Genomic DNA, 15520 nt, shown 5'->3' on the forward strand with positions numbered 1-15520 from the left:
GGTCACTGACCATGACCTGGACAGACGCACAGTAAAGACCGAAAGGCCTCCTTCCCCTGCAGAGTCTAGGTCACCTCCGTTCTCACCCCTGACCCAGAGGTCATCCACTTGTCCCGAGACCCAAGATGCCTTTTTTGTGTCAGCGGCTCAAGCAGTGGGGCAGAGAGACGAAGGCACAGATCGGCAGGTCATCCAGAGAGTCCTCCACAGACTCCCCGTGAAGCAGGAGAGTGAATCCGAGCCTGTGGTGGACCTCGCTGGGCACAGATGTCCGGACAGAGAGGCCGGCTGGAGCCACCCAGGCCTGGATGACAACGTCACCGGCCCATGGTCAGCCATACGTAGCACAGAGCATGATGTCACTTCTTCTGTGGGACACGTACCTTCACCAGCACACAGTCTAACTGCCACACACAGCACACATTCTTCCCTTGTCCTACGGAAAGCCCTCGGCTGTGGCAACAATACAACCTCGGTAGTCACTCCTACGGTCTCTGTCTTATCGAACAGCACAGCCACCGCTGTGAGCGTGCCTCCATCCTATCCACCGCCGCCCGTTCAGGCCTCTCCCATGTCATCAGACAGACTCGATTCATGCTCTGAACACAGATCGCATGCCACTCAAATTCTAGCCCCGCCCCCTGACTCTGAGGATGTGAAAGAGAACCTCTCAGGAGGGCGGGAGCTTGTCTTAAAATGTCCAGGGGAGCAAACGGACTGCCAAACCGGCCAATCAGAGGAGAACAGGGGCAGAGCCGCAGAAGCGGACAGTCTCACAGCCGATGAAGAACACACATATGCTCGATCCATTCCTCCAAAACTACGAGAGAAAAACGCACACACAATCACACACAAAGCAGCAGCACACACTCTTTCTCAACTAATTACACAAACTTGGGACAAGAGCTCACACACACACCCTCAGGCTGCTGAACAGAGCTGCGTGCATATGGACGCAGAGCCGGCATTGAAGAGGAGATGTCTGAGCATCAGAGACCAGAACAAATAATGCTGGTAAGAAAGAATCTCACACATTACTTCATACACATGTGTGTACACATACACACCTGCGACTTTAGAATACACTAATCACAAGCTTATTGATCAACATGAATATCAGTGCCTGTGTGAAGCTATGCGGCCCAGAGTGCATCAGTATGGACTACTGTGGAAAAATGCCATGTAAGTCAGCCGCTGGTTAAATAAGGACCAGATTGCAGTAGTGAGCCTGCCATGAGGGAAGGAAGGAGCTGGATCTCCATCTGCCTCCTCCAGTCCGCAGTCACTGCTGTAGGGCCACGTGTACTTGTAAAAGCTCACGTGTACAAGCTCACGTGTAGAAGCTCACGTGTAGAAACTTATGACAGGGCTGGTCTTCACATCTAAATGTTTAGATAATAAAGTTGGTGTGGATTAAATCTCTGTCTCTCCCTCACATGCACGCACGGACACACACACATGCGCGCGCGCGCGCACACACACACACACACACACACACACACACACACACACACACACACACACACACACATGCACACAGTAGGACTTCATAGTGTGTGTACTCTGGGTTGTCTCGCATGATGGCGCCACACAGTTAAACAGTGCTTCTCATAGCTCTAAAGTTGCATTAGCAGAGAAAAAAGCTGAAATCAGAGAACCTTGCAAAAACCCAGACACAAGTTTTCCTGTTGAAGGGGGGGGGGGGGGGGGGGGGGGTATGGGGGGGGGGCTTGTGTGTATCCAGATGTTGCTGTTAGAGCCCTTTTGGTGCAAAGAATTCTCAGATTACTGCAAAAATGACGGGGTTCTGTAGAAGGTATATGAGTATGATGTGTGTGTGTGCGTGCGTGTGTGTGTGTGTGTGTGTGTGTGTGTGTGTGTGTGTGTGTGTGTGTGTGTGTGTGTAATGGCATACATAGTCCCTCATGCTTATTTATGTTAAATACTATAATTTATTTATATATACATTTATATATATACACATATAGTTAAAAATCATGCTGTATGTGTGTGTCTGTGCTTATCCACTGTTGTTTTTTTTATAAAACTGTGATGCCTGTGAGTTTGGCAAACTTCCCTTCAAAGTGATTCTCAGAGAATATGATTCCAGAGCTGTTACTCTATACTTTAATAACCTCTCCAGTAGGACAGAGCAGTATACTGGAAATATCACCTGGAACTGATACTGGGGGATTGTTTTTCCAGTCTGCCATATTGGAATGTTCTTCTTTACACACCACTGACCTTTTAATGAAATGATTTTACATTCGCTTTGCTAAAGACAAAACCAAAAACATGATACGTTTTAAACGTAAAACCAAAAACATGATACGTTTTAAGCGCGGTTTTGTTGCAGGGCCAGAGACGTGGTGCTTATTTCAGTTCCTCTATTCTCTAATTCTTCTGTTTGTTCAGCAGCCTCATCTATCACCAGCACTGTAGACTAAGATCATGATCTCACCAGCACTGTAGACTAAGATCATAATCTCACCAGCACTGTAGACTAGGATTATGATCTCAGCAGCACTGTAGACTAAGATCATGATCTCACCAGCACTGTAGACTAAGATCAAGATCTCACCAGCACTGTAGACTAAGATCTTGATCTCAGCAGCACTGTAGACTAAGATCAAGATCTCACCAGCACTGTACACTAAGATCCTAAGACTTACCAAGATCCTAAGACTCTGGGAATTTTGATCCTGTGTTTAAGGACCCTGCAGTCATTTGTGTGTTTATACCTGACATCTTTGAGATATAGTTGTTCTTTAGACCAGCTCCTGTGACCTAAAAACCATTCTGTGCTCTTAATTTCTATTCCACTTGTGAAAGTGTGAAATGTAAATTCCTGAAAATTCTCAGTAACAGGAGGGGCCTGTGAGCTGCTGTTTGCTGTGTGTGTACTGATTTGGTCCTCAGCTGTTCTGAAGGTGCCATATGCCTCTTCAAACTGTTACTTGTTGCCCTTGCACACATGTTCTTCATATTTGCTCCAGTATGGAGTAAAATGTCAGGTGTAAGAACACCTCCCAGAGCAGAAATACCTGGTGGTGTGGGCAGAGGAAGAGCTCTGTTTAAAACAGCAACAAAAACATTCAGAATGCTTTCACAATAAAACCTAAGGGCAGTTGAATCAGCAGAGCTAAAGGGAGAGAAGATCTGTAGGTGACCAGGGAGATCATCTCCAGGCTGGTACGACCACTTCTTTCCCGCGTTCACATTTCCAGAGGATCTCATAGCTTTATTCTCCAGAGAGACTGATTTGGACCAGGAATCATTCGCACCACAACGCTGATCACTCTCTCTGTCACTCTGTTTTCCAGGTGTTTGTAGTGTGAACTGGCTAGTGTGGTGACAGGCTGATGAAGTCGGGCACAGATCACAGATGTCTGGCAGAAGATCACAGACGTCTGGCAGAAGATCGCAGACGTTTGGCAGAAGATCGCAGACGTTTGGCAGAAAATCGCAGACGTTTGGCAGATCAGGGAATCAAACACTTGAATTGACTAGGATGGGATTCCTGTACAGATGTGGACACAGATTATTTGGGCTGGTCTTGTCCATGTGGAACCTGACTGAGACAATATTCCTGTACACATGGACACATAGCAGAATCAAACCTTTTGTACAGAGATTTGTACTGATACAGAAGTACAGCATATTAGGTTTATTATAAAATGCAGAATGTTGGCTTTAATTCAGTGATATTTGCATATATATTACAAATACATTTTGTAGAGGCTACAATTAACATATTAAAATCATATAACACATTTGGCTGGAAGCCGCACTTGCCTAGCCAAGAATTTCTGAAATGCACCTTTGTTGCCTTAGTAACCTGTTTCAGCTCATTGTCTTGCTGTAAGGGACGTAGCCCCGAGCAGCAGGTTTTCTCAGGTGAGCTCGGTTCCTCTGTTGTGAACGTGTCCTTGTCTCATTCCTGTAATCTTGTTCAGACTAAACTTCTGTCCATCTGTGACTTTGTCCCGGAACTACTCAGGCATTTTAAGTGCCTTCCGGCTTCCTGGAGTGGATGGTTGATGTGAGCAGCCTGATGTTGTGTCTGTGAGGGCTGGGATTTGTCTGGGATTTGTCAGGTCCAGTGCTGTCTGACCCGGTGCCGTTTGGCCCAGTGCTCTGGCTGGCTACTCAATGCAAGAGCACTGAAGGCCCAGGACCAGACAGCCCACTGTATTCTTTTGAGAAGATGATGTTTAAAACGACTGTGGTTCCACTTCAGATGTAAATGCCCTTGAATTAAAGCTAACGTTGTACACATTAACTCCATAGTCAGTAATTCAGTTACTTTGCCATATCAGGTCTTAATTATAAATTATTTAGCTACATCACAACTGGCATCCCCTCTTAGTCAGCCCTGACACATAACCGTGACTCAATAACTAATACTGAAATGAAATCTAACACTGCTATAGGCTAATGCCAAGTTAACATATGTGCAATCACTGGGATTTGAAGCATTGCCAAATCCAACCTCCCCACCCCCTATAATCTGTGGATCCTGTGATACAGGGCAAAATAGATTTGATTTTAAATGTGATGGATTGATCACAAGAGGGATTAAAATCAATTTTAACACTGTAGACACACCTGTTTGAGTGTCAGAATTGTGCTTTACAGTAGGAAAATGACAAAGATGTGAACTGGTTGTGCTCCAATGGTTTCACCAGTAATGGACTATCATGTCATGAGCTATGATAACAATGGGCAGGTTATGTCAGCATTTATAAAGGGACATCATCCGTATATGATAGGCTAATCAAATGATTCTCTTTTAACGAAGAAAAAAACATTTTATGTATTTTCTCCTGTTGGTCACAGGTCTGGCCCTATCTCATTAGCTACCAATGTATGAACATATAAAGGAAGAATCGATCTTAGGATGAATGGATCAATGGATCTTAGGATGACTGGATCTTAGGATAAATGGATCTTAGGATGAATGGATCTTAGGATGAATGGATCATAGGATAAATGGATCTTAGGAAGAATGGATCTTAGGATGACTGGATCTTAGGATAAATGGATCTTAGGATGAATGGATCTTAGGATGAATGGATCTTAGGAAGAATGGATCTTAGGATGAATGGATCTTAGGATAATGGATCTTAGGAAGAATGGATCTTAGGATGAATGGATCTTAGGATGAATGGATCTTAGGATAAATGGATCTTAGGAAGAATGGATCTTAGGATGAATGGATCTTAGGATAATGGATCTTAGGTGTTGGTTCAGCTTTTTGTAGTTACGCTGTCTAGTGCTCTAACCCCTTCACAGGGAGAGGTTGTGTGTGCCCTTGCTCCTACAATATGGAAAACTCTGAAACATTCTTTGAATACACATCTGTTGTAACCTTGTTCTTAAGTTATATTTACATTCCTACATTTTATTGGAAACTTTTATAAAAGTGCCTCTTTATGTGAAGTCCAGCAGAAATTAGGAGTTTCTCTGTTAGAGCTGCATAACAAGGCTGGTCCTTCCATTAATATGTGAATATGACAAATATAAAACTATAAATGCAAAATTACTGTTTCAACAGTGAGTACTTTTGCATATATGGACAGAACACACACACACACACACACACACACACACACACACACACACACACACACACACACACACACACACATATATATATATATATATATATATATATATATATATATATATATATATATATATATATGTATGTATGTATATATATAGCACATGAAACCACCATATATACCACACACACACTCATCATATATATATATATATATATATATATATATATATATATATATATATATATATATATATATATATATATATATATATAAGATGTATCGTATCAAAGTGAATATATCTGCACTGTTACATAATAAAACACACCACTCAAAATGTTGGGTGAACAACATATATTATGATGTGAATATTTTAATTTTTTTCCATTTAGTTTTTAGCTGATTTGAACTGGGGAGCAACCGCAAACCCAGTAACACAGTAACAACTGTGGATGCAGGTGAATAAATTCAGAGCATGTTTTTAAATAGCCGACATTTGAAGAAAGATATGCAACTAATTTTGTATTGGAAGGAGCTGCAGCTGAGGTGGTTTCATGTGCTCTAGCACCTGTTCGCTGCCCTTGTGGCTGTTCATGCTGTACTATATGGTTGACTTCTTGGAAAAGTTATACTGACTCACCCTGCAGAGCGTCTGGACTGGTTTGTGAGGATGGGACTCAGGTAAGGGAGACACAGGACATGACACCCTTGAACAGCAACCCGGTGTCACATTTACATGGCTTATTTAAGAAGCTTCCCCATGGCTAAGTGAGAAAATCACGAGACACTCCATACAGCTCACTGTGTGGGGAGGATACGTTGGGCTCCTTTAAAGGGTTACTTGAAGTTGCCGGAATCTGATAATTGAGAAAATCAATATCTGGTTTTTTGGGCACACTTTCAGTTTACTTCAGTTTACTGTAACACTTCCAAAATACATTTGTATGTATTGTATTTGTGGCCAGTTCTTATTCCAAATCTGAATCTAAATGTCTCTCCTTGTACTGAGAATATGAAATAACCAGTTATGATCATAAACATGGTCATTGTGTCTTTTTTAACCACCAGCCATAAAATGTCATGGTATGCTGAGAAGAACACCTGCTTGATGGATCTTCTGTACTAGGTTTTATTACACAGAATGTATATCATCCAGAAGAAAATAGAACGAACCAATAAGACCAATAAGAGCCTCTGAAGGAAGGCCGGGATGATGATGGATTACAGCACACAAGCTTGGAGTAAACCTTTCAGCTATTTTCAAAGCTTCTTTTCAAAGCAACTTTCAGCAAAATTGTACTGATAGCTACCATTAAAATAGTTGCTCCCTAGGGTAAATATATATATATATATATATATATATATATATATATATATATATATATATATATATATATATATATATATATAATGTTTATATATGTGATTTTCCTTGGCTCTGTAATTAGCTATAGTCCAGTTGAACTATCCAATTTGGAAACTTCTCCAGTTTCCCAGTTATTTTGTGTGTAAACTTCATTTATATCTGCTGCAACATGTAACATGCATTAACATTAAACTGTGTTTATTTCCAGAATGTCATCGGGATGTGCGTATACTAGGTACTTTTTATTTAGGCTACTTATCTTCATGTGAATTCATTAGAAGATAGCCTTGTAAGTGGCGCTCACAAGATTAACTAAGCTCAATTTCAACCTTCAACCAAAGTTGAACACTGCCACCTAGTGAATGTCAGGACGAACATTCAGTACTTCTGTGATTATTTTTCAAAAAAATTGTGTGTATATATATATATATATATATATATATATATATATATATATATATATATATATATATATATATACAATATATATATATATATATGTATATATATTTATATATATATAACAATTTCTACTCAAACTACTGTACACTGCAGATAAATAAGTATTCTTACCATAAAATATGTAGACGATTTTTTTTGTTTTTTTTTTTTACAGATATTTAAATGTTAATCTTTCAAGTGAATAAACATTTAAGAATGAAGTCTATTTTTTCAAATATGTTGTATTATTTTTCATTACATCTGCTACAGTCCATTTTGGTTTTGGCCATTCATTAAAAAAGCAGATGATTTATTATGGAACTTTGGATAAATCACTAATTGCTATGAAACTGCAGCTCTTAAAATATATTGAACTTTGCAGTCTTTTAACCTCTAGTCACTTTAATTTAGTTTCCTCTTTTTATATTTTTGAGTATATTTGTGTATGTGTGTAAAGCACTTTATTTATACAACTGATGAATTTTGCTAGAACAGCATCCTGTCTGTTTCTCTGTAAACCTTGTGTGCGTCGTTGCAATTTTGAATCTCTCTCTCTCCTTCAACTTCTGCCTACTCCCCACTACGTTAGACCTACTAGCTACCTCTCTGCATCACTGGTTTAAACACGACACACCACCACACTGTGATATAGGCTATATAAAATATATAAAACAATGCGAGGACACTAAGTCGAGAGAGTTTAGCTGAATAGGCATTATCTCAGACTAAGATAATTAGTTTTGTCTGGCTCTGTAGCCATACAGAGGAAAATATATTAGCAGGCAGTGCGTTTATGTATATTTAAAGAATAGCCTTCAGCACACTCCTCCAGTGGCGAACTAGTAAATGACCCATTCGTGGGCTCTTGTCCGTTTTGTCAGTTCTGATTCGGATGAGCCGAGAGCACCTGCGTCGTTGTCAGAGCGCGTCTGCTGTGTTGTCATAGTGCGCCTGCGTCGTTGTCAGAGCGCGTCTGTTGTGTTGTCATAGTGCGCCTGCGCCGATGTCAGAGCGCGTCTGCTGTGTTGTCATAGTGCGCCTGCGCCGATGTCAGAGCGCGTCTGCTGCGTTGTCAGAGGCAACTAGCAGGCTAGCAACAGCAGAGGGTGTTAACGGACAACGCAGTTAGATACCGAGGGACGCATAATAATAACTAGCACCTCTTTTGAGGATTGTGAGTAACATTTTATTGCTCAACATTTTATCGTTATTTCCAATAACTGATAATTGTCATAAAAGATGAATGCAGCACTTCAAAAGCCAACAGGTTAGCTATGTAAATATATTAGGTGCTAACGTCAGCTAGCAGTTTAGCTAAACTAGCTGCAGAACGGCGTGTGCGGAGTTGAGCCGAGCAGTATCAGTGTTATGATAACGATGTCTGGGCTGATTTCACTGGTCTAACGCCACATGCCCCCGTTTAACGGCGATGTCTTCAGTAGTTTAATTTGAATCACTTGCTAGCTAATATGCAGATGTAACATTATGGTTTTGATCAAAACTTAAATACTGCAGTGTTGCGACCATCCTGGCTGTCAGTGTGCTGTAGTTGGCCACAGCATAATATACAAGCACCCTTTAACCAGCTAGAGGTGAACATCACATTACTGGCCGTATTCGATCAATATGGATATATATATATATATATATATATATATATATATATATATATATATATGTGTGTGTGTGTGTGTGTGTGTGTGTGTGTGTGTGTGTGTGTGTGTGTATATATATATATATATATATATATATATATATGTGTGTGTGTGTGTGTGTGTGTGTGTGTGTATATATGTATATATATATATATATATATATATATATACACACACACACACACACACACACACACACACACACGTTACACGTGCGCTCAGATTGTAAATGCTGTCAGACTGGGTTCCTGCGATGGCACTTGTAGAGTGTAGTGTGGATGCCTGTGGCCGTAATTCAGGGCGCAAGGTTATAACGCATTCTCATGTTCTTATGCATCCAGGAAGATGCATCTAGCATGAAACGATCCGGCACCTTCTTCACAGAGCAAGAAACGCCTAAAATGTAATCTAGACTTTAAAAGGTTGGCTGCCCAGGTTCAAAAAGGTTTTGTATGATAGTAAATAAATATGACCACGGACGTAATTTTTGGGGGGGGACGGGGGGGACATGTCCCCCCCACTTTTTCAAAAGCCGGCTTTGGTCCCCCCCAGTTTTTACGGTTAAAACCAAATATTTAAATAGCGACGAATCCATGTCCCCCCCACTTTTGAAATCAAAATTACGTCCATGAATATCACAGATGCTTTAGGAATGACAGGGCACAGTTCATATTATGCATGTACCTTGTTCATTTGAGCCATCTTGTGATGAGACAAACTTGTCAGCCCGGCATCAACCCATTTCAGACTAATCGACCATTTTCATAAATGTCGGAACACGTCTTATGTATTTGTAGGCTGTTTGCAGAGCCTAATTTTCAAATTAAAATCTGATTTTATAGTTACTATTTCAGCAACTTTATTTCTGTTTTCTTATTTTGTACTTCTTCATTTAGGGGAAATAAACTAAATCCACTATCTTGTCTTATAAGTTTTATAAGATGGTTCCAATTAGTTTTTATTTACCAGCCTTTGTTTGTTTACTGTGTGAAACTAGGATAAATTATTAATTGATAATTAAATACCCCTAGGGGGTAACAGAATCTGCTAAATGCACCCCCTGTTCACCATCAGCCCTTGTTCATTTCTCTTGCGACTACATCTTATCACTTCTGTATCGTTCACAAAGACCTGGGGAAGTCCTGCCACCATCAGTACAGAGGTCACTAACAGGCGGACCGCGGTCCGGATCCGGACCCAAACACAGTCCTGTCCAGACCTAATCTCATTCCTGATTAACTCTGCAAATTTCTATTTTCGTGGTCCGCAACCAATGGATACGGATCCAAATGCCATCCCATCCGGACCCAGAATAAATTGTTAAAAATATTTTTTAAATTTTGACGGGAGAATTAATTTTAAACCGGAGCATTGAAAAAACACTCCGTCACGTGTGTTATGTGTCTCTCCCCCCCGCCCCCCCCCCCCCCCCCCCCCGAGCTATCTGCCAAATTTGGCCCACAGAAAAATATAGTTGATTAGCCCTGGACTAGTAGTTCAGCTGGTTCAAGATGTTCTCCTTTTTTATTATAGAAGATCAAATACTATTGCACAGATATTTTGCAAAATATGACAGCCATGTTCCCCATACACTGCTGATTGCTTAGATCTGCCTGCATCTCTTCGAATATGAAACACAATCACTACTCCATCTTTTTCTTTTTCCTTCTCTGCTGTGAATTATTTTTCTTCAACCCATTTTTCTATTTTCCCTTTTACATTCAAAGGTTTTTTAAAAAGTGCCACAGATTTCTTTCTTTCAGAGCCATGTGTTCTTCTGTCTAGCTGGGGATGGCAGTGAATGTGTACTCCACGTCCATGACCATCGAGAACCTGAGCAGGCATGACATGCTTGCATGGGTCAACGATTCTCTGCAGCTCAGCTACACCAAGATCGAGCAGCTGTGTTCAGGTAAGCAGGATGTGTAACTCACTGCCACCACTAAACACCACATCACCACCTTTACTACGTTGTGCTGGGGAGTCTGTCACTGGGATGAATGATGTCACTAATTAATAGGTATTAAATGGTAATAATAGTGGGTACCTTCGGAAAACTGATCAACTGCATATCTTATTAAACCACCATTAAACAAAACAATTGTTTATTCTGGTTACATCATATTTTATTACATGAAAAGTGGTTCTTTTTTCTCATAAATATAAAAAAAAATTTTTTACATTGAACTCAACGATAATTGTACTCAAACCGTATTTTAAATGTGACATTTTCACATAAAAGCTTCATAATGATAATTTCAAAGTACATGAAAGACTTCTGCAACTTGATCTTATGAAGGTTTGTTAATAGCTTCCTGAGACCTTTCCTAACTACTGTACTATACCTCACTCATAAACAAGTAAATAACCCATACATGACCAATACATGACTGACCTATACATGCCCTATGCATGACCTATACATACATGACTTATACAGTACATGACTGAACTACACCCCCCCCCCCCCCAACTTTTTCACCTGTAAATTACTCCTTTATAGGCAAATTTCTGACCATCTGGTTTTGTGTGTACACACTCACACTTATAGTCTGCACATCATTAAGCTATCGAGGAAATAAATTAATGTTCACCTCTTCAAATGATGATGGCTTCATGTACTTCATGTTTTGAAATGGGTGTGACATTAAAAGTCCCAGCAGCCCAGGCTAGTGCTCACAGCAGATGAACAGAACGACTAGGGGCCGAGAGGCCCCTTCAGGTGCAGGAGAATGAAAGATAAACACTTACTTTCTACATCAGACAGCTGTGTCCATGTTCTCATTGTGTGTGTGTGCCAGAAGGATTCAGTTCAGAACTGGAGGTGCTTGTGCTGTTTGTCAGGTGCTGCGTACTGCCAGTTCATGGACATGCTGTTCCCTGGGTGTGTTCTGCTGAAGAAGGTCAAGTTCCATGCTAAACTGGAACATGAATACATCCATAACTTCAAAGTGCTACAAGCAGCCTTCAAGAAGATCAACGTAGACAAAGTGAGAGACACCACTATCAAACCAAGAATCCAGACATTCACATTTAACATTTACATTTATTACATTTTCTTGTATAAATTCCCATTCAACTATGACATTTCAGAAACATTTTGTGATTGTATTGATAAACATATCTCAGATGCTTCTGTGTGCTGCTGGAGTTTGCAGGTACAGAATGGCCACAGGTCTCTTCCTGGTATAGGAATCAATCCAGAACTGTTGGTTGATTTGGAGGCTTTTTGACAGCTCTTATCAACAGTATAACCTTCTCTGACACTGTTGGGTTCATTATTCCATTAAACATGATATCATTTAAGTCACCAGTGATTTTGAATGATGAAACAATTGATTGTTGTTGTTACTTTGTTGTTTTGCAGATAATCCAAGTTGAGAGACTGGTGAAGGGAAAGTTCCAGGATAACTTTGAATTTGTTCAGTGGTTTAAGAAATTTTTTGATGCAAACTACGACGGCAAAGAATACGACCCCCAGGAAGCACGGCAAGGCCAGGAAATCGTGGCCACGCCCACCCAAGGTGAGACAGTGCTACTCACACCTGCGAGACCTCACCTCACAGTCCTGCAGTCCTGGAACCCTAGTCCACAACGTCAGAACTGGGTCACATGAGATCAGACAAAAGTGTTATTTGTCCTGTGTATTTGATGTATTTTAGACCTTTCCAGTAATTATTGTCAGCATGAATATGAGGAGAGGTGAGAACTATACAGATGCCAGTTGCGTAGACTAAATGCCCCGTTACAGCTGAGAATGTTCTTACTATGAACCCTCAGTGTGCTCTTTGCCATCTGTACATGTTTATGCAGACTTTGAATAAACAACATAATTTATATAACTGTATAAAGTAAATTATATATAAACAAATCTGAAGACTGAAAGAACACCTACTGTGGCAGTTAGGAACTCCACATCCACATACTTTATAAATCTGTTTATTGAGTCTTTCACTTCTGCAGTGTCATGGACTGATTAGTATGACTTGCTGCAGGGCCTCAGAGGACTTCACCAACGGCACCCAAAACCATGCCCACACCCCCGCGAGCCACTAGCCTCACCCCCTCAGCTGGTGTAAGGCGGAGCATGCCCATATTTCGGAATGGGAGCAGTGATGCAGAAATCATGGAACTCAACCAACAGGTGTACTAAGTCCAGCAATACAGGATACACCAGAAGAACAGTCTGTTCTGTTCAAGGGATTCAAGAGATTTAAAAATACTTCATATTTCTGTCTGTACAACCATGTATAGATTTGGTATCTACAACTTAGTCATAAAGATGTTCCAAAAACATTGGGCAGAATACTACAAAATAGTGTATAGTGTGCATACTGAAGGTTGATTTTGTAGCTCTTAACTTGGTGGCTTTACTGATTGTGTTACTGTGTATGTAGTTGATGGAGGTGAAGTTGACGGTGGATGGTCTGGAGAAGGAGAGGGATTTTTACTTCAGTAAACTCCGTGACATTGAGCTTATCTGCCAGGAACATGAGAGCGAGAACAACCCTGTTCTTGCCAAGATTATCGACATCCTCTATGCAACTGAGGTATATTGTGCCCCCAGTAACACACTCCAAATACTCAATAACACATACTCCAACTAACACACACTCCAAATGCTCAATAACACACACTCCAATCCAAATACTCAATTAGATATTAGCCATTTTTCACGTAATACCAAGTATCTGCTGGCATCATTATCTATTGATTTAAATGTTTTCAGGATGGGTTTGCTCCCCCAGAAGATGAAGAGATTGATGAGCAGCTCCAGGACCAGGATGAGTACTAACTCCTATAAAACAACCCTTACCCCTCCATTCTCCTTCTCCTGTCCTCACCCATTCCATCTTTTTCTGTTGGCCTGTCCGTCTCTTCATTTCTTTCCCTTATTCTCATTTCATCTCCTTATGCTCTGATCTTACTTTACTATGTTCTTAATTATGTTTGTCCTCGATTCTGAAGAACCAGCAGACAATTAGTGTCAAAGCCTTTATATAAAGACATGGGTGTTAAACACATGGGTGTTATATGTAGATTATGCGAGTAATGGACACAAAGCTTTTGAATTGGCTGTAAATTCCATTTTGTGCTTGAGCTCAGAATTTAACCCTTGGATATAGATTTCTCTTTAAGTCCAAAATGGTATTAATTTTACAAAGAGCTTAAAAAACAGACCAGTCTCTTCAGAGTGTTCACCTTAAATACATCTTTAGATGGCCATACACACACCTTCACAACACATTCCCATTCCTGTCATTACTACTGTAACTGACTGTTTTGAAACAGTTAACAAATGTTTGGTGAGATTTTTTTGATGGCTGCTTTACTAGATACACAGATCTCTAGATCATTTGCATTTTGTTTTACTTCTGTACATTTTTTAGTACTATTGTTTTTTAATATGATTGTTTTACTATATATGAACTAAGTTAAAGGTGAAAAGCTGTTTCAAATAAAATCAATTTGAAATCAATGCATTTCAGAGTTCTGTGAACAAACCAGATTCCATCTGAAGTTTTAGAGTAGGATGCCACCTGCAGGGTCCATGGAGGCTCTAGATCAGTGATATTGTTGACTGTACCTGTACAACATCTCAGCACTGACAGTACTCAATTGCACCGCCTGCTATGGCACGCATGGCCTTAACAGGTGACTGATGCTTCTTTTGTATGCAAATGTGCTTTTGTGGCTTTGGATATCAAAGCTTGGTTCTCAGTGATTTTTGAGTTAGCATTTAGAGCTAGCACTAATGTGCAGGTGTAAAAGTTTCAGATCTATTTATTTATAAAAGGCAATAGCTTATATCTGAAACAGCTTATAGCATAATGAAACCATGGTTTTATTTTAAAAAATGAATAACAATTAACCAATCAGAAAAAAATATGCCACTATTACTCATGGTTGTGACTGACATTATAAAACTGTTTCTTCTACTGAACCAGTGTTTTGTTTCAGTTTTCACAACACTAAACACAGAATTTGGTTTGATTGACAGGACTTGGCTGTACTCATTTCCTCTGGTTAACCATTCTGTTATTTTATAAGCTGCCAAGGTGACTGTAGCCTGGCAACTAATTGCAGTACATGCATCTATTTTGAGTTTTACAATGTAAAATAAACCATATTCTAGCAATTACAAATGTTTCATTTTGTGAATATACACCACGTTCGTAGGATAAATATTCAAAAATGTTATAGGCCTATGTCAAAATACAGATTGGTGTTTATCCAATACTGTCTAGTAAAATATTTTGATATTTCATGCAAATTTGTTTTGATTCTGCATGTTTTATCTCTTACTCAGTAAATGAACTTGCTCAGTCACTGTGTGGAAATAGGTATTCCAGCTACAGTAAATTGTTCATATTGAAAGAACCTAAAATATCAGTAATGTTTCGTTTAAAAAAAAAAAAGATATTACCGTTGAAGTAGTGACATGCCAAATGAAGCCATGAAGCTGAAACAGTCCGATACTCTTTGATGTG

General features: G+C 39.9%; 2 protein-coding genes across 3 annotated transcripts in view; both read left to right on the plus strand.

Annotated features, from left to right (window-relative positions):
• The window catches only part of sobpb (sine oculis binding protein homolog (Drosophila) b), a 12392-nt gene extending 7787 nt beyond the window's left edge, over window positions 1–4605 (plus strand). The window contains 2 exon segments of the mRNA XM_077005444.1: window positions 1–1014; window positions 3324–4605. The exon segment at window positions 1–1014 is cut by the window's left edge and continues 498 nt beyond it. Of these exon segments, the coding sequence (XP_076861559.1) occupies window positions 1–1009 (1009 nt within the window). The 3' untranslated portion in view covers window positions 1010–1014; window positions 3324–4605.
• A 3794-nt stretch (window positions 4606–8399) lies between these two features.
• Window positions 8400–15483, plus strand: mapre3b (microtubule-associated protein, RP/EB family, member 3b). 2 transcript variants are annotated; one of them, XM_077005454.1, is made up of 7 exons: window positions 8400–8548; window positions 10815–10941; window positions 11874–12019; window positions 12397–12553; window positions 13025–13173; window positions 13427–13579; window positions 13759–15483. In XM_077005454.1, the coding sequence occupies exons 2-7, from the start codon at window positions 10821–10823 to the stop codon at window positions 13822–13824; spliced, it is 792 nt and encodes a 263-aa protein (XP_076861569.1). In that variant the 5' UTR covers window positions 8400–8548; window positions 10815–10820; the 3' UTR covers window positions 13825–15483. The 2 variants fall into 2 exon arrangements, with proteins under 2 accessions (XP_076861569.1, XP_076861570.1); XM_077005455.1 differs by having other exon boundaries at window positions 8431–8548; window positions 10793–10941.
• The last annotated feature ends 37 nt before the right edge of the window (window positions 15484–15520 follow it).

The sequence above is a fragment of the Brachyhypopomus gauderio genome, chromosome 5, assembly GCF_052324685.1.
Source record: "Brachyhypopomus gauderio isolate BG-103 chromosome 5, BGAUD_0.2, whole genome shotgun sequence".
Taxonomy (NCBI): Eukaryota; Metazoa; Chordata; class Actinopteri; order Gymnotiformes; family Hypopomidae; genus Brachyhypopomus; species Brachyhypopomus gauderio.